Source organism: Zootoca vivipara, chromosome 12 (assembly GCF_965207765.1).
Source record: "Zootoca vivipara chromosome 12, rZooViv2.hap1.1, whole genome shotgun sequence".
Taxonomy (NCBI): domain Eukaryota; kingdom Metazoa; phylum Chordata; class Lepidosauria; order Squamata; family Lacertidae; genus Zootoca; species Zootoca vivipara.
This window is the reverse complement of record NC_142595.1, coordinates 20,128,838-20,147,338: the sequence shown is the minus strand read 5'-3', so window position 1 is coordinate 20,147,338 and position 18,501 is coordinate 20,128,838. Positions and strand designations below refer to the sequence as shown.

General features: G+C 42.8%; 1 protein-coding gene and 1 long non-coding RNA gene across 5 annotated transcripts in view; one reads left to right on the top strand and one right to left on the bottom strand.

Moving 5' to 3' along the window:
* Positions 1-18,501, top strand: part of LOC148683814 (uncharacterized) — a 410,944-nt gene that overhangs the window by 188,793 nt on the left and 203,650 nt on the right. The gene's annotated exons all lie outside the window — the stretch shown is intronic.
* The window catches only part of HOXB9 (homeobox B9), a 39,861-nt gene continuing 25,899 nt past the window's right edge, over positions 4,540-18,501 (bottom strand). The window contains exons 1-3 of one of the 4 annotated variants that reach the window (XM_035135585.3): positions 11,677-12,641; positions 9,930-10,028; positions 4,540-7,997 (exon numbers count right to left, since the gene is read on the bottom strand). In XM_035135585.3, coding sequence (XP_034991476.1) covers positions 7,762-7,997; positions 9,930-10,028; positions 11,677-12,190 — 849 coding nt within the window. In that variant the 5' untranslated portion in view covers positions 12,191-12,641 and the 3' untranslated portion in view covers positions 4,540-7,761. Of the gene's footprint in view, positions 7,998-9,929; positions 10,029-11,676; positions 12,642-18,501 lie in introns of those variants that run through there. The other 3 variants (XM_035135584.3, XM_035135587.3, XM_035135586.3) reach the window with 3 other exon arrangements.

Here is an 18,501-nt window from a genome sequence, read left to right as displayed (position 1 = left end):
CCAGCAGTCCTATTTTGTTTACACCTCAAAGGCGAAAACAGACATCTCAGCTCTGAAACTGAAAAAGGCCCCCAGAAACCCCCCCCAAAAGATTCCCGAAACCTAATAGAATCCCTTTAAACTTTAAAAGGTTTGATGTTGAAAACAATATTTAAAGCTGTAGCATTCGAAAGAGGTAACTCCGACTATGGTCCTGTATCTAAATTGAGGGAGAAAAAGAAAGAAAGAAAGAAAGAAAGAAAGAAAGAAAGAAAGAAAGAAAGAAAGAAAGACAGGGCATTTAAAGCTTATCCAGGCTTATTTAATTTAAAGTAAAATCTATTTTGCTTTATTTCGTAAAAGAGGAATTTGATCCAAATCTATAATCCCACGCAATTGGAGCGTTAACTGCTTGAGATGCCTTAAATGTAAGCTTTTCTCTCTCTCGCTCTCTCTTGCTCTCTCTTAAAGGGTTTTAATTTTTTTATATTCTCTTTTACTACCCACTAAGCATAACAAATGAGTTTTTAAAGAAAGTTTGATTTTAACAACCCATAAATTCACGAGGTAATAGAACAAAATAAGAGCAGGATCTTCCTTCTCTTCCAACTATTGTAAACGATTTAACGTTTGAGTTTCTAGGCAAGTCTACTCAGAAGTCAGCACCACTGAGTGCAATGGGGTTTCCTCTCAGGTAAGCGCATACGGGATTCCAGCTTTAGAGCACAATCCTGTGCATGCTTGCTCAGGAGTAAACCCCACTGTGTCCAGTGGGGATTGTTCCCTAGTGAGCGGAGATTGCTTCCCAAAAGTTTCAAACATGTCTCTAAGAAGATTTCAGAAAGAGCAGGGTGATTTCTCTCATCGCCATTGCCCGAAGATGAGTGTGTCTGTATGTCTTAACAAAAAACTATCCTCCTTCGTGATAGACAAGTGTGGCATCCTCGTGTGTGACAAGTAACCTGGAAATGCATAACTACAAACATGTGAAAAGTCTATTAGCTTTTTAGCGTTCTCTCTCTCTCTCTCTCTCTCTCTCTCTCTCTCTCTCTCTCTCTCTCTCTGTGTGTGTGTGTGTGTGTGTACGAAACACACACACATAGATACGCATACGCATTCAAGACGAGAGGGATTGGCGAGTGGAGAGCTAAATTGTCTTGGAAGTTAACGCATTTACCAAGCGCAGTAGAGTTTAGTGCATGATGTCCAACAAAGCGCCGCCAATGGATCTAGAAGCAGTCGCTTGCATTATATCACCGGCATACTGTACGAAAGACCTCTGATGAAAGGAAAATATTTTTATTATGGTGGGGGAGAAAACCACAAGAGAAAGTGGGAACATAATTTACAAATACCCAGCGGAGGGAAGATTTATTAGCAAACCTTCCCCCAAAATACATCACTTCGTAAACTGTAACTTCTCATTACTTTATAGCTCCATGAGTTGTTGTTGTTTGTTTTTGAAAGAGGCTTCCTATTAATTTGCACAAACTACTTATGGCTAAAGGATCGCAGCTTTTATACAGCGAGGATTTGCTGGATTTCGCCTTTGGGGTGGAATGGGTGATTTGCAAGGGAGGGGTGGCATTTCATTTTCTTGTTCTCCCCAACACCTTTTGGATTTGTACTGTTGTAAAAGTAGGCTCTGAGCCCGTTAACAAAACTGTGTATCGAATGTAACCAATCTGCTGCATTTTTCATCAAAATACGTCTACAAAACCTGTAAACCTTCGTTAGAAAGCCTTTATTAAAATGGTTCCGTTCCTAATATTCCGTTTTCTGGTCATGTTATTTCGTGTTTTATATCCAATAATACCCACTTGCATTTTCATTTGAGGCTTTTGGGGAGTGGGGGCAGCGAAACAGATCTGAAAGTGTTTTGGTTTTTTTAAGCCAATAATTTGATGGTGTTCATACTCTTAGACCAAGAAAATATTTATAAAGGGTCACGTGAAAAGGTAAATTCACCTCTGTTTTCGGTTCATTTTAAGCACACACCTCTTCTTATTTATATATTTACAAACACACACATACACATACACATACATACATACATACATACATAGGAATATGTGTGGTCAGGGTTCACGAAATGTCTGGGTGAGCGCATTAAGAAAACAAGTGATTGAATAAGCCTATAAGGTTTTGGGGGATACTTGCAATTGTCTGAATTGTCTCCGTCATATAATGTACTACAGAGATTCCCATCAAAGTATAATGGGGTCCTTGTGGAATGAATGGGCATTTCCTGCCCTCTCCCAAAATTTGCGATCCATCTGCTTTATTTATTGCAAAATGCATTTTTTGTTTTGTTTTGGAAACTGTAATATAAGCACCATAACCTTTTAACGGCCCTAAAACAGTGGAGGAGCAAAACACCACCCTCTAAGGTTATATTCCTGTGCTCTTAAGCGTTTGTTTGTTTGCTTGCTTCCTTGACCACACACTCACATAGCCTCTTCAGACCAGGCTCCGGTCACCCAGCGCACACATACGGCGTGAAATGGACATGAATGGGAACTGTGCTGGAGCTGTTCCGTAGTTTACCAGTTCCTCTTCATTGCAAAGGGGCTTGCGCAGGAGAACTTCCTGCTGCATTCGTGCTGCAAGCTTTTAAAATCTTTGTGGATGTCTCTCTTCCAATGGACTGAACATATAAGAACCGAAACCTCAAAATCGCCATAATTAACCCTATATTTTATGCTGGAGGATTTATTCACAAAGGTTTTGAGCAGCAATTCCGTTTATTGTTCCTAATGAAATCAAGGTGTTGCGGACTCGAGAGGGGAAAGAAATCCAATAAGCTGCTGCTCGGTGATTTCTAAAAGTGGAGTAACAGCGCCATCTAACGACCATTCCAAGTAAGGCGCTTTTAGAAACGTACAAGCCAATTATAAGGGAAGGTGGGAGGTGAAGATTTGGTGTGTGCGCGCACGCGCTTTTATGGATCTCTTTTTTCTTTTTCTGTCTCTACCCCTTTGTGTGCGTTTTAAAGTCTTGTTGCACACGATAAATCATTTCTAAAATCGTAAGATCCCGTGTATATTTGTGATTGGGAAGAAGAACTCCACCCCACCCATCCCTACCTCAAGCTTTGCTGTATAGCTACTTCCCAGCCGGTCATTTTCAGAGCAATAAAAGACAGGGGCTGGGATTTCGCTTTTGGGAAGGGGAAAAAATCCACCATTGTTTCAAAACCCGAGACTAAACAATTGAAGTATTCTGCTCTGGATGGGGGAAAGCTCGGGTTGTAAATAGATTAAAAAGAATGGGAGAAAGGCTTTCTAAACCCAGACGTCTCGCCAGAACTTTGGTGTGTGTGTGTGTGTGTGTGTGTGTGTGTGTGTGTGTGTGTATATGTGTGTGTGTGAGATGGTGTGTGTTTGTTGTGAGTTTATGACCCAGGATGCTGGCAGCTTGGAAGTGATAAGAAGCGCCACACAAAGGGCGAAGCGATCCAGAACGCTGGATTTTCACGGAATTCACAAGAGGGGGATAAATTATGTAGACTTTCCTTCCTTCCTTTCTTCCTTCCTTCCTTCCTTCCTTCCTTCCTTCCTTCCTTCCTTCCTTCCTTCCTCTCCCTCTCTCTCTTCCTAAAATGATTCATATTTTTTTATTTTAAAGTGTCCCCAATTTCTGGGTAAACAAATGTCTGTCTACTTCTTCCATCCCCCTCACCTCCTCTCTCTCAAGACATTCTAGTAATTTAGGAGCTTCTGAAAGTTTTCTACTCTTGTTTGCTTTACAGTTGCTTAGTTCCTTAACCTTCAGAAATTTATACCCTATAAAGTTTTATGGCGGTCATATTCTTTTATTGCAGCCCTACCGCGCAGACTTTTCTTCTCTCGCTCTCTCTTTTATGACAAGCCCCTCTCCCACTTCTATTCCACTTAGATCCAGCGATCATTTCCCCCTTCTCTTTCCAGAGCTTGAAAAGATTTTTTTAATTACTTTTTCAAAAATAAGATAAGAAATCATCACCATGATCAAAACAGAGAGTTTATTTTTATTTTTGACATCGCCAACTTTACATTTCAAGGTATGTGTTATAAGAAAATAGTGGTTGGTTTGCTTTCTGGCCTCATTATTTGGATTTTTTTGGTCGTGGGAAATTGAAAAGCACTATTAAAAACAGCACATGGATATCCCTTTCCCAGTTGGTAATGGTTCTAATTGAAATATGTCGGACAACTCACTTTGGGGAAGGATCATTACATGAAAGCTTATTGGCCGTGCGAATGAGTTGTAAGGCAAGATATGTTTATCGGAGCTTCATTATATTTCTTATTTTCTTTTCTATTTCTTTTTAACTCCAATGTAAGTTGGGGGATCCTGGATCTACTTCTTCCCAGCCCTGAAAAAGAACCTTCGCCTCACCATCATTGGATTGCATGTAGAAGCCTCTCAAATTGCAATGTGTAAACATAATATTAACTCACTCACATACTTCCCCCCTTTCCCTCATTCACCCATCCATTCATTCATCCATTCATCCGTCCGTCCATTCTTTTTATTGGCTTTAAAAAGTAATAATAACGACTCTTTTCGCCACAAATGGAAAGTCGGAGAACCGCTTTATTTCTGTTTTGCTGAATGGGTTTATAGATGCAACCGATTTCACACGGGAAGAAAACAAAAAGGCGCCGAAATTGAATCATTATCAGCTTTTCTTAGTGACGTAAAAAAAGGGGAGCCACTGACCAAACGAAAACAAAACAATACAAAGCTATCTTTATAACACACCCTTAATAGACAGTAAAGAAAACAAACAAACAAACACAGTTGCAAATATTCTGAAGTTCTAGAAGAAGCAGTATAACACAATTAGATACAGGTAGGGGGGTCTCCCTTCCCTAAAATCGGTTTTTATTTTGAGGCATTAAACAGCCGTGGAAAATACATTTTGAACCGATGGAACAGAAGAAACAACAGAAGGTTTTTCCAAACATTTTCTCTCACTCTTAAGAACAGTTTCCTCTAACGAAATCCACTAGTTTTATTTTATTTTTTTAAATTTACTTCTGTTTATTAATCCATGCTTTAGCAAAAATGCGGTTTTAAAAAACTTCTCTTTTCTTCACTAATAAGGTCTAGAAATGAGCCTATGGCTAAAATGAGTGAATATGCTAATAGAGAAGGCTTTCTTTACAAAATGTGAATGTTAGCGTTGAAAGGGGGTTCAGGGCGATTTTGAAAGATGCTCTCTGCGTCCTGTCGGGTTTCAGATTCACTTAGTGCACCAGCGAGTTAAAAAACCGAAACAGACAAAACCGCAGAATTCTACCCAACCCCAGCTGGCTCAAAATACACTCCAATGATGAGAATACTATCTAAAACAAAACAAAACAACACCTCCGATTTTATACTTAGTAGGAGGGGGGCGGAATCAGGACGCTTCCTTGGAAATTCCATTAGGGAACTGGTTTTATAAGACAAAGTGAAGTTTGACTAATTTAAGCCACTGGGACCCTCTAAAGTTTAACCTTTATAAAAAGGAATTCGCTTATAGTTTGCCTCGTCGAAGATCACTCCTGAAAGCTCCCTACCCTCCAATAACTTATATAGGGCGGGAGGATTCTAAGAGAAAGTGATAGGAAACTCCCCCCCCCCCAAAAAACCCTCTTATTTTTAAAACTGCAGATTTTATTTTCTTTGACGCTGAACTAAAAACCCTAAAAGGATTCTTTCCTTCCCGCCTCAGGAAAAGCCTACAAACCAGGCCACGCTATGTCGAAAGATCAAAATATGCCTATCAAATCTCTAAAGCACAACCGCCTATCAGCAGGCAAAAATGGTATAAAAGTCCTATATAATATTCTATGAAATTAGATTTCTCTGCTGGGACTGTTTTGTATCGAAAGATTCCGAAAGACAGACATTAATTTCTTCTCTCTCTCCCCACTCAATTTCCCATCCTCTTTGTTTTTCTAGGAAAACTTTTCCACCAAATAATGGTGTCCTTTCTAGAAGTGGTAAATCAGAAGAGGGTGGGTGGGGGTTCTACGAAGGCTTGAAGGGGGGCGTGTTTCTATATGTATATTTTTCGCCAGCTCTGGAACTAACAGGTACAGACCCCATTTTTATATTCCTAAAAGCCACAGAAAACAAGCGGAACGTTCACAAAAGCACAACCACGAACACATCCCCCCCTCTATGAAAACAAACAAAAGAACGAAAATGCGTACGCGCTGTAAAACCACCTTGTACTAAAGTTACTCACCTATCTACTTCCCCTTCCCAAGTCCTATCAAAGATGGACAGGAGTCGGGTGGGGATAAAACTATTTTAAACACATGGGGAAACAGAACCCCATGAGGGGCGATTTCAAAGGGAGTGGGGTAGGACCCCAGCAGAGATTGCAGATATGATCACCCCCCCCTTTTCCGAGTATGAAATGGGAATTCTTTCTTCGTCCCCTTTTTGTAAACAGTGAGGATGTCTATCTGTGGGGCAGTTCCCACCCCAAATGCCATAGCGACCTTTTGATGCCACTCAAAAGTTCTTTTTCATGTTGAACATGGATGATGGATTTATACATGTCTTCCAGGAGCAATGGGGTATAAGGGAAAACATCCCTTGAAACATTCAAGTATTAAAACTTCTCAGCAGAAGTCTGGGTGAAGGAGAAAGAGAGGGTGGATGGGCGAGTGGGGCAAAAGGAAGACCCAGGAACCCCCCACCCCACACTTGGCCCTTGAACGGTTTCACGGAAATTCATTTTCACTGCAAAAGATAAAGAATCGAGCACTGGTGGGAACAGCCTTCTCTTCCTTCACTTTTGCAAAGCTAGGGTGCGCCCCTTCCCCAAACTCAACATGGCTTGTCTCTTTAAAAGTTTAAACCAAACTTCGTGGTGGCTGTGGGGAAGTTCTCCTGCGCAAGCCCATTGCAAGGAAGGGGAGGCCTCGCAAAAGCAGCCCTGCGCCCTGTTTGGCCTTGGGATGGTTCCCTTGCACTCTTGATTAGGCGGTGGGCTTCATTTGTGAAAATGGCATCCATGTCTCAGTAATAAACCTATATCCTGCCCCATTTGAATATATGTGAAGGAAGGGTGGGGTGCGGATTCCCTGCGCAATGGGACTTCTTCTGACCCTCAATAAATGGAGGTGAAGAAGTCCTCGAAAAGTTGATGAGTTTAACTGGTTCCTTTCACTTGATAAGGGCTCGCTTTTTGCTCCGTGGAGAGCGATGTGGCCATATCCCCTCCATAGGAAAAGGAATATAAGATGGGGGAAGGTGTTGAGGCACAATTCCCCCGGTCCTAGGACTCTCCACTGTTGCCGTGGAACTCCACCGTTCATTTCTAAACAATTTGCCCAGAGGAACCCCAGGTTGGAAGGTACCTTGTGTTTGGAACAGAGCACTTGTCCGATGTAGACTGGAGGGACCAGTTGAGGGGATCTATAAGGACTATCCAAAATAACGACTTATGTGCATAGATGGGACCCTCTCAGTTAACTCGGTAGAAGGAACACATGCACCCAAAGGGAAAACAAACAAACAAACAAACAAACAAACAATGTGCCCCAAATTGGCGTTACCTCGTCAATAATCTTTAACAGTGAGAAAGACTCAACGGAATGAAAACAGGTGCATTCCTATTATGGGCACCCTTTGCATGCAAACCACGGTGGTCTGTTCGGGTTTGGCGTGGTTTCCTTGCTATCTGAAGCACTGCTGGGAAGTCGGTGCCCATAAATATACAGCATATAAGTTTCGAGACGGGGCCAACATTTGGGGTGAGAAGAGGGAGGGGTGTGGAAAGGGAGAAGGAAAGCATCATTCTTTCCCTTGCTCCTTGTTCATTTTCTTCATCTTCATCCTTCGGTTCTGAAACCAGATTTTGACTTGTCTCTCGCTCAGGTTGAGGAGCCTGGCCACTTCGTGTCTACGGTCCCTGGTGAGGTACATATTGAACAGAAACTCCTTCTCCAGTTCCAAGGTCTGGTACTTCGTGTAGGGGCATCGTTTCTTCCGGGAAGAGCGAGCGTGCAACCAGTTGGCCGCAGGGTTACCTGAAAAGAGAAAAACAGCGAGGAGACCCCGTCAGACAAGCGCCACTGGAATCCACAGAGACACACAACCCCACCCCACCCCCACTGCCTCCTCAGAAGAAGGGACTCTTGGTCAACTTTTGAACTGGGAGAAGATGAGCACCCACGTAAAGAGGGGCACCCATCAAGTACATTACAGGTTACAGCTGAAAGCCACCTTTGAAAAGCAACAAGCCAACAGTTGTAGAAACAATGCCTACTAATATTTGAACATTTATGTGCAAGGTTAGATATATGTCTGAGGCAGAAACTGATACTAAAAAGGGAAAGTTAACGGAACCTTTTTCTGACACTGGAAGGTGGTTAGAGAGTATAGCAAGTGATGCAGCTATTGCTTGAATGGAAAGGAAGGAAGGATGAAATATATTTACACACACACACACACACACACACACACACACACACACACACACACACACGAGTCCATCTGTTTCTCTATATATAGATAGATGGGAGATTATGGATGGATGGAAGGAAGGAAGGAAGGAAGGGTCTATTGTCAGATGAACACTATGGGAAGATGTAATAGTATTCTACAGTATTCTTTATTTCCTGCGCATCTTTGGAGAATCGTGGCGCGCAGATTGCCTTTCTAGCAACCTGCCTTTCTAGTGTCATATATGCAAATTGATTCATATAAAACAATGCATAATTTAGCACTCCCTCCTCTTCTTCTGCTTTCTTATAATTTACTTCTTTTAAAAAAAGAAGAAGACCTGTGACACCCTAGCTACCCTGCCAACGGCGAAACCAATTGCTTGTTGTTGCCTGTATGTGTTGTCCGGAAAGACGTGTTTACATCAAGGTCCTCCTAGGCACCGCAAAAGACTCTGGAGAAGCACAGGGTGACAATGAACACAGGCCACAATTCACCAGGAAGCTATCCTGCGCAAGACACATAGCAGGACCTGCCCAGCGGACTATGCATTGCTCCCAGTGTTTGGGGGGTTTATTTATTTAGAATAGTAATTCAAGAAACTACTTCATGAGGGTTAGGATCCCACTCTGCACGAGTCACGGCAGAAACAAGAGTGTGGATAGAATCCATTTCTGCGTAAGGAGATAGGCACAGAGAGGGGGGTATATTCATATTGTAATAGGTCTATTCAAGATTAAAGAAGCCTCGTTGTGACGGAATATTTGACAAAAGAAACCTAGAATACATTTGAGCTGCGCCGGCTGGTCAGTACTGAAACTCTTGTTGATAATCAAACGGAGAGTTTTATAGTCCAAAGCCAAACTTCTGTCTGACTTTGGGATCGTTTTAAGTGGCGCAGGAGGTGCAAGTTACAAAATGAAATGCATTCGGAGTTGTTTTTTAAACCAGGCTTTGCTCCCCCCCGTCTTACAAATCCGAGCAGCCGATTCCACAGCAGAAGTGACTGGCTCTAATAGGCAGAATTAAATATTAAAGAGGCATGCTGTTAATAATTAATACAGCTACCTATCTTTTAATGGCATTTGGATGAAATCTCCACCAATGGCCCTTCTTTTAGTGGTGTGTGTGTATGTGCGTGATTTCTTGGCATTTCAAGGAAACATGACGTCTGCCACAGGAAAACAAGTTTATCTTTCATTTCACACTATTCCCCAAACAGGAAACAAACAAACAAAACAAAACAAAATCAAAAGAAGAGAGAAATGTTCGCTTGGCACGCTACTCTCCCACCACCCCACACACAACCCAAAATGGCACACATTTATATATATACAAATTAGACCTTCTCGAAGAGTGTGGATTCTCAAAAGCGCAATGCTTTCCGAATGGGAAAGAAGGGCATGGCAAGTGTCAGACATTAACTTCTGCTTCTGCCACGGACTTTTTCTCCTTCTTTCTTCCCTCCATCATCATCTTCTTTTTATAGCATTCTTTCCATATCAGACCAAACATACCTTCTAAGCTAGATTGCACAGGACGCCCTTGGGCAGCCTGGGCCTCTGGAATCGAGCAGGGTTCTTGGGTAAGATTTTTATCTATCTTCAGTCCCGGGGCTGGGGAGAAAGATGGGGGTGGGGAGGAGGGTAAAGGGGGGCACATAAGCTTTTTTTAAAAGCACCCTTCTACTTCTTCTCTACCGTTCTCTTCAGCCGCTGATCCAGATATCCTGCCAGCGTCCCAACAAATACAGTAGACAAAAAAATCCCTTATTCGCCCCCCTCCCACCGTGCAAGGCTGGGTGAAATGCTACGAACACATACAGAACTGCACCAACAGCCAAATGCCCGTTCAAAATTCTCGCTGTTTCAGCCCCTACTCCGCCTGTAGTTCCGGACTGGGAACTTACATTTTAAACATAATAATAATAATAAAGCATTAAAAATAAAAAATCAGTTGAGAAAAGATAGTGACAAATCGATAGATTGCATTCACCACCCCCCGCCCCCCGCAAAAATCCCAGGAAGCCATCGCCTCGGATGAATGACTTGCACTGAGATTTTAAACCATCTAAGTCATACTTTCTCCACCAACCAACATACTGAATCGAGCTATTCGGCTATTTGAAACGTCTCACACAGGGGGAAAGGCGGTGGCGACAGCCTTCAGAGCATCCTGTTTCTTTACCTTGAAGAATACGTAAGAGGCAAAGATGATTCCTATTATATTTTATTGTACCTCCATCCCTCGCCAAACCCTTTTCGCTATATATATTTTTTTTTCCGCGTAGGGGTGGGGTGGTGGAGCAGGAAAGGGAGATAATAGCCACCACCCACCACCAGGTTGCAAAATGAAGCACACGATTAAGTTTAAGAGTTTGCCAGTCTGTTCCCCTTTAGGAAATAAAAGACCCAATTAAGCTCGTTCCCCATTTTACTGTTTTGTTGAAGGGGGGGAGAGGGCGGCGGCTTTGGGCTCTGAAATATTCATACGCATGTCGGGTGCATTTCATAAACAAACAACAATCAACAATCAGGGAGAGAGAGAGAGAGTGACAGAAGAAAGAGTGGCGGGGGGGGGAACCGGGGGTCTTTCAAGGTAAACAAGGGCACAGAGTAACATAGCCCCCTCCTTACTCCTCCACGTGAACTTCTTTCGGCCCCTTTAAAAAACAAAACAAGTATATTTCCCCAGGTCTCGCCCCCCTCCCGCATCCACAGATCCACGATAGCCCTACTCAGAGTAGATCCATTGGAAATAATGGACATGAACGACGGGCGTCCATTCATTTTAATGGCCCTGCTTCGAGTATAACTTATGGATAAGAACCGCAGAGACAGACAGGCAGACGGACGGACACACACACACACACGCCGATCTTTCCCGGTTCACTTTCCCCCGCTGCTCATTTTCCTATATAGTGAAGACAAATATTTTCACTTGCCCTTCTTAAAACCACTGGGAGAGGAAGATCGAAACTCATCCCCCCCTTTTGCATGATATTCCGTGGACTTAAAAATAAATACATATCGCAATAAGCAGCAAATGAATCTTTGACACCCCTACCCCCACCTCCCTCCAATGCTAGAACAGCGCTAGTGGGATTTTATTTGGGGGTGGTGGTGGCGTAGTAGGGCTGGGGGAAGGGAGAGATTTCTCTTTTAAGACCTGTTTTTTTTTAAGCTTCCCTCGCCCATTGTGCCGTTTTATGACACCCCCTCTTAGGTTTTTATGCTGTTCACTTCCTCACTTTTTATAACTTACTTTGATCTGGCCTGCTTTTGTCCTCGCTTCCTTCGCAAACTTTATTGTCCTCGAAGCTGGGCCTTTGATTGGAAGCGATCCCTTCCCTTCCAGCAGAAGTTTCTAAATGGTACTCCTGTGTCCCCTGTTTACGGATCTCCCCGGGGTGTCCCAGCAGCGGCTCTGTTTTAACTGGTCCCTGCCCGGCTGCTATGCTCTCTGCTCGGGGCACGGGGTCCAGCCAGCTCCGTAGATACCTGCTCTCGGAGGTAGGGATGTTTTGATGCTGGATGTAAGGATGGTAGACCGAAGGAAGGGTAGCAGCCGTGTGTGGCGTCAGTGGCGTCCAGGAAGCGCTGAAAACGGATGATTTGGGCTGGAAACTACAGGAGGGGAACTCGAGGTGTTCACTGTGGCTAGTTTGTCTGGAGTTTGAATACTGCCCGGAAGAGAATTTGGCGGCGGGAGAGTCTTCGCTGTCATGACTTATAATGGAGTCGACATAATAATTGCTAAGAGTTCCAGAAATGGACATTCTTGGACATCATACGAGCCCCACGGTTCAGTGAAGGGGAAAAAGCAAGCAAAACAAGCAAGCAATAATAAAAAAAAAAGAGAGAGGAGTAGATCTGTAGTTAAGCAGGCTCTAGAGGTATTAGGGTATATAGAGGGGAAGCTGTAAAAAAAAGAAGAAGAAGAAGGGGGGAAAAGAAAAAGAAAGAAACCACAGGCGACACTCTGCCTTTAACCCCCTTTTCTCCTCCAGCATCAACTTCCTAGCCAAGAAAAAGTACAGTCGGGACTGCCGGGTTGGGAGCTTCCAGCAAAATGATTGGTCAAACTTTTTTCGTGAGGCTGATAAAGCGTCAGGGCAGGCGTAAATCAATCCTAGCGGAGGGGGTTGCGCTGGGCTGTCAAACCGCCCTCTGCATTCCATATCAAGGATGGATTGTGTTATGTTGATGCAATGTTGCAAAACGTCGGGAGTTCAGAAAGCGCGAAACGTACAGTGCAAACGCGGGTGGGGTGGGGAGGGGAGGAGGTGGCGTGGGGGTGGGGGGTTAATAGGTCCCCCCTCCTCTCTCCTTCCCCCCCTTCTTTTTTTAAATCCCCTTCTGAATCATGAAAGAAAAATGCTGTGTTTTGCCCTCTCTTTGCCTTCACTAATACTCTTCTGGGGGAAATTCTCTCTTTCCATGCACCGCCCCCCCCCCGGCGCGTCCCCCACCCCCCACATCTATAAACTGTGTAATTCTAGACTCCGCTCACTCTCCTTCGAGGTGCCCGTGTTGTTCAGCTGATGGGGGGGGAAGGCAATATAAATTGCGCTGGCTTTCCTCTAAAGTTTTCTAAAGGGGGGGTGATACCTTTCGCAAGGGTTACAATGGAGGGCTTTGAAATGTATGTACGGGAGATGGCGATGATCGTTATGGGTGGATTGTGGATTGGAAGTAAAAATATTAGTAGACTATTCCCCCCCTTTTTTGTATCGGATGACTTCCTGATCTTGTTGCCTTCCTTTCCCTGGTTAAACGTAACTGTCAAGGGTGTGTATAGAGTAATGTCTGTGTGCATTATATATTAAACACTGTCGCATGTGTATTATATATGCCTCGGGGTGTGTGTGTGTGTGTATCTGCATGTGCAATATGCATGCCTGAGTGAAATCTATCGCCTGTAAGTGAAGGCCAAACCATATGATAAGCTTATAATTTTTTAAAAAAACCAAGTCTCGCCACATATGCATATGTGTATAGGCAGATCTCTCTCTCTCTTTCTCTCTCTCCATATATATGGTATGCATGTATATAGACACATATACAGAAAGACAAGCTCTAGGTTTAAATGTTTTGTTCGTCTATATGAGTGCATTTCAAGATTCAGATAAACAGATCGATGATCTGCAAGGTTTTTACCGCGATAGCCCGGTTTGTTTTGAAAGCAATGGAGGTTGGGGGGGGGGAGGCTGAGTTGCATCGCTGAAATCAACACACTCCTCTCTCTCGCCCCCTTCCCTCCCCGCCATATACACGCACTTTAATTTTACTACCCTTGTAAAATGTCCAATCCGGTAGTGATCCTCTTTGTTTCCTTACAGAAGGCGTTAGACTTGAGACGGTTAAATAGTTGAATAAAACTTACATTAGCTTTCTCTGATTTTTATAGCCTTGAATTTACTGCCTGTGGAAAAGGAGGGTGTTTAGGGGGGGGAGCCCAAGGGGTGTCTTGAACATATCAGCGCACGTCTCCCTCCATCCCCTCTTCCTTCTCAACCTTTTTGATGCTCCAGATCCAATCCAGTTAAGCCGAAGCCTTGTATGTTTCAATCAATGATCCCACTACATCATCTCACAGCGCATTTGCTCCGGAGCAGTTATGTCCAAGCCAACCGCTGTGGCGTGTAGGCTGACAACCCAAGACCCTAAGTATATTCATGTGAGAGTTTATGTCCACTTATCTCAGTGGGATTTACTTCCAAGTAAGTAGATTTAAGGCCGTAGGGCGTGCCCAATAGGCCTGAAACGACTAAAATATCCCAATGAGCTTCGGCTTAACAGTCTTGCAGATCGAGCTGTCTGTCTCTGTCAAGGATCTCACACAATGCCCTATCGTAAATTCGTCTTTTACAACGCGGTGGGTTCAGTTTCCCTTCTAGCAGAGCAGGAAGTGTTTGACAGAGGTTTAAACTGGACACAGCTCCATAACCTTTCCGGCACTAGAGAGAGACAGAGAGGGTGAAAAGGACCCCGAGCTCTCACACCAAGGGTTGTCCAACACCCTTGGTCCAAAATGCAGCACGGAATAATTGTTCAATACTGGTGCAGGAGAAAGGTACATTCTGCGAGGACAGAAGGGCTTCGATTAAGCGGTTGCTCTCCTTGAGAAAACCACTCATCCTTCTAGATCATAATTCTGGGCCATGAAGAAAATTAGCCCAAGATCAGCAACAACGTCACGTCCAAAAGAAGGTTGTAATTTTCCTCAAGTAATTTTCTCAAAAGGATGGAGATGATGTGTGTCTCTGTGTTGCACACCAAGGTGCTATGCTGGTAGGTAGCAGAACAGATCTGAGATGGGTGAAGGATCGTGACGAGAGGCAAAAATGAATAGGAAGAGATTGAAGGAAAGACAGTTAGAGAGACTGGTACAGGTTTTTAAAAATAATTAAAAGAAGCCAGAGAGAGAAAGATAAAGAGAATGCAATATTAAGAGTACTTATTTGGAAGTAAGTTCCTTTGAGACCAAGGAAACCTACTTCAGAGTAAAATATGTTTAGTGTTGTGATAGAGGCAGGGAGTCAAAAAGGAAACAGAAAATATAGTCAGTTGATTTTGTGGGTGGCACATGGATTCAGGGGCATAGATAGAGGATTAGGCAGACTAAAGTTCTTTTGCGCTTGAAGGTTTAAAAAACAAACAAACACCTGAAACCAATATCTAGATCACTGCCTCCATCCCATCTACCTCGAGATTCTCTTTCCTCTGGGACGAAAGAAATAAAGAAATGTTATAGCCGGATGCTATGCATGTTTATTCAGCAGTAAGTAGTAGCAAGTTCCATGGGATTTACCTCCAAGAGAGTCTGCAGCCTTAAGCACCCCAAGTCAAACTTAAAACGTTTCAGTCGGAGAGTTAAACTAGTGCCTCACACTCCCATTGAAACGGGTGGAACCTTCAAGTGTGTTTAACGTTGTCTGGATCGTTCTCCCACTATTTGGTAGCCATAGTATGCAAAATGAATCGTGGTGGCATTTGGGGTAAGTTGTGTGGTCAGCTGCAGAATTATTATGGCCTTCAATGAGATCCGAATTCAACTTGATTTTACTTACAACTATAGGCTTTTCCTGTATCGCTGCATCACTTTGGTGTCATTACTTTGAATCTCTAGAGCAATATTGGGGAGGGGGGAATCACAACACAAAAATAATTCCTTAAATCAACCTCTTGTTTAATTTTCCTAATTTCATATATATGTATTCAAGACTTAGAGACGCCCACCCCCTTCCGGGATGAAAAAGCCCCCCAGTGTAATTAAAACTGGAAATCAAGCATGCGTCCTGTTTTATGGTATTCCAGAAATTACTGGGTGTTTTTTTTTTAAAAAAAAATCATTCTGTTTGGGGGGGGGCGCTATCTAGATTTTAGAGCGAAAGAAAAAAATGTGAGAGAGATTATTTAAAGGCATTGTGGAAAGGCCAGCTTGTTGACTGATGGGGCGGTTTAGACAAGCAATGGATAAACAGACATTTTTTAGCTGTTCTTGGGGAAGGGGTTAAAAAAATTAAATAGCGATGAAATTTACTGAACATTAATTGAAAGGAAACACCTGTTCAGTGTTTTGCAAGATAAATTGTCCATGTTTTACCTGTAATAAATATATTATTGGAAAATCCTCAGGCACCTCCTATAAATAATTATGAGGCATGTCAGCAGCCGAGTATATAATTTTCTGGAGTATATAAATTCATACCAAAATGACTTCAGGAGAGTTACCCTGAAGTAGAACCCAGGGCTTTGAGGGATTCCCCAGCGAAGTAAACCACACAAGAAGACCTGCAAAAGTCATTTGCCTTCTCAACTACTGGAGTTTTACCCAGGGGTGCATTAATTTTCATTTCTTCTCCTTCTCCTCTTTAAAAAATATGCACTGCCATGCAGGGCAACTCCTCGCATTCTCTTGCGGGAGGCTAAATACCAGGTCCATTTGGATGATTCTATATCGGAGGGAAACAATCATTTTGCCTGGTTTGGGGATACTATTTCCTTAAAGGAAGTATATACCAATAATTAAATTATTATTATTATTATTGAAAATTAGATACCAAACGGAGATGCATTTATGCTCGGAAAAGACTTAAGCAAAAGGAACAGAGTTTCCCCCAATCCTCAATATTTCTAAAGGGGAATTTACTAAGAACAACAGGGACTTCAACAAGATTACAGCTATGAGGTAGCGGTCACCAAATAGACCTCCAAACTTCCCAGTCATCAACCCATTTAAACTGGAGTACCTGGAGTTATATCAATGGGACTTTATAGCTCTAAATGCTTGAGTTTGGGGTTGTAGTACTATGTTCTGGTTTGTGGACTGGATGGAGTACGTTAGACAAATACAGTTAGCTCAGGTAGTAGATTTCAAAGATAAAATGATATTCTGTTCCATTAATTGCTTAAATGGCTTTAAAGACCTGTGATATATCTACAAAATAAATGGAATGTCTATAGCCAACCAGCTGAACGGGCTTCTTCCATTATTATTTTTATTATTAAAGTAGACTGCAGTGGACTGCTCAAAACCATATTCATTGTTTTCGATTGGTGGTGGTGGTGGTAGTGGAACATTTCTTATGGAAATTTATTGCCAAATCCCATGTTCACACGTTAACCTTCGGTTTGATGTTTTGCATGCTGAAAACAATTCCTTTTGGAGAGAGAGAAAAATCCAGTAAATTTATTCAATGTGCAGCAGACGTAACTCCTTTAAAACAAAGTATTTCTCTCTCTCAATTTTATCTTCTGGCTGAATGGTAAAATCTCTGGGGTCCAAATTTTGTGTGAGTCCTATTTCACCGGAAAAGTGTTTCAGGGCTAGGCTTGTATCCCTATAGCTTTCGGGGTGGGGGGAAAATGAGTTTATGACAAGTAGCAAGTAGCCTTTTCTTTTTAAAAAAGATTCCAAGCTTTCACAGGCAGCTGCAGAGGGAGAGCTTGGGCAGTAAGACACCCCACCCAGATAAGCAGGGCCCCCTTACCTGCCTCCTCTACCTACCTACCTACCTACCTACCTATATCTACATCTACATCTAGTTTAAGGGCCTAATATGTGGGGCAAAGCTGGTCCCCCTGCATAGGCACTTTGCCAGTAGGTCAACAGTCTTCGAACATAATAGACTCATTGCCTGTTATCCAGCTTTGGAAAACTTTTGGTTCGATTCTAGAGTGGGTCCCACAAATAGTTTCATCTACTTTAAAGCTACTTCAGTACCACAGAGCTCAGCAGGATGACTTCTAAGCCTTCAAAGGACAGCTATTTTGAAATCGGATACAGGATTAAGCCCAAATGACTTTAATTGAAAGGAACACTTTGGCCAACAGCATTTGATAGCAAGTTAAGTCCCTCTGATTACAATGTATGTGACTTTCAAGTCAGTGAGTTTAGGCTGTAATCCTAAAGCCAACACCCAAATCCTACTGAGTAGTCTGATTGGTTAGCCAAGGGCTACTTTGGATGGGCTGGGAGCTGAATCGTGAGCCCTAGTGGATTTCCAGTGGAAAAGGTTTTGAACAGAGGCGATAGCTTCGTTCAAGGCGTGGGTGTCCTTGAAGAGTCACTGAAATGTTACTTGCAAGAAAACGTGTATACAGGGGGTCGGTTTAACACTGACCTCCTAAGAGCATTTATTTAGTAGAAAGTTTCATTCATTTCTCTATCTGTACTCGGAAGCAGAGGTGCTTAAATTAGAGAGGCGTGGGTCAAGCCATTGAATTCCACGTTGTGGATTGAATAGTTTTAAAGGGCGAATGCATAGCTGCCAAGTTTTCCCTTTTCTCGCGAGGAAGCCTATTCAGCATAAGGGAAAATCCCTTAAAAAAAGGGATAACTTGGCAGCTATGCGAATGGTGGTAGATTTTATGAGTCTACCTCGTGGTAGCCTCAAATACGCCTCTCAGGATTCCTCCAACTCCTAACATTTGCTGTTGTTAATTTACAACTCAAGAACATCGTACACACTTTTATTATTTCTATATTAAAAAATCAAAAACCCCAGGACCAGGGCACAGAAAACAAACTTGGACAAAAGATTAATTTGCACCAGCCTGTTACAGGTTATGAAAGAAACTTTAC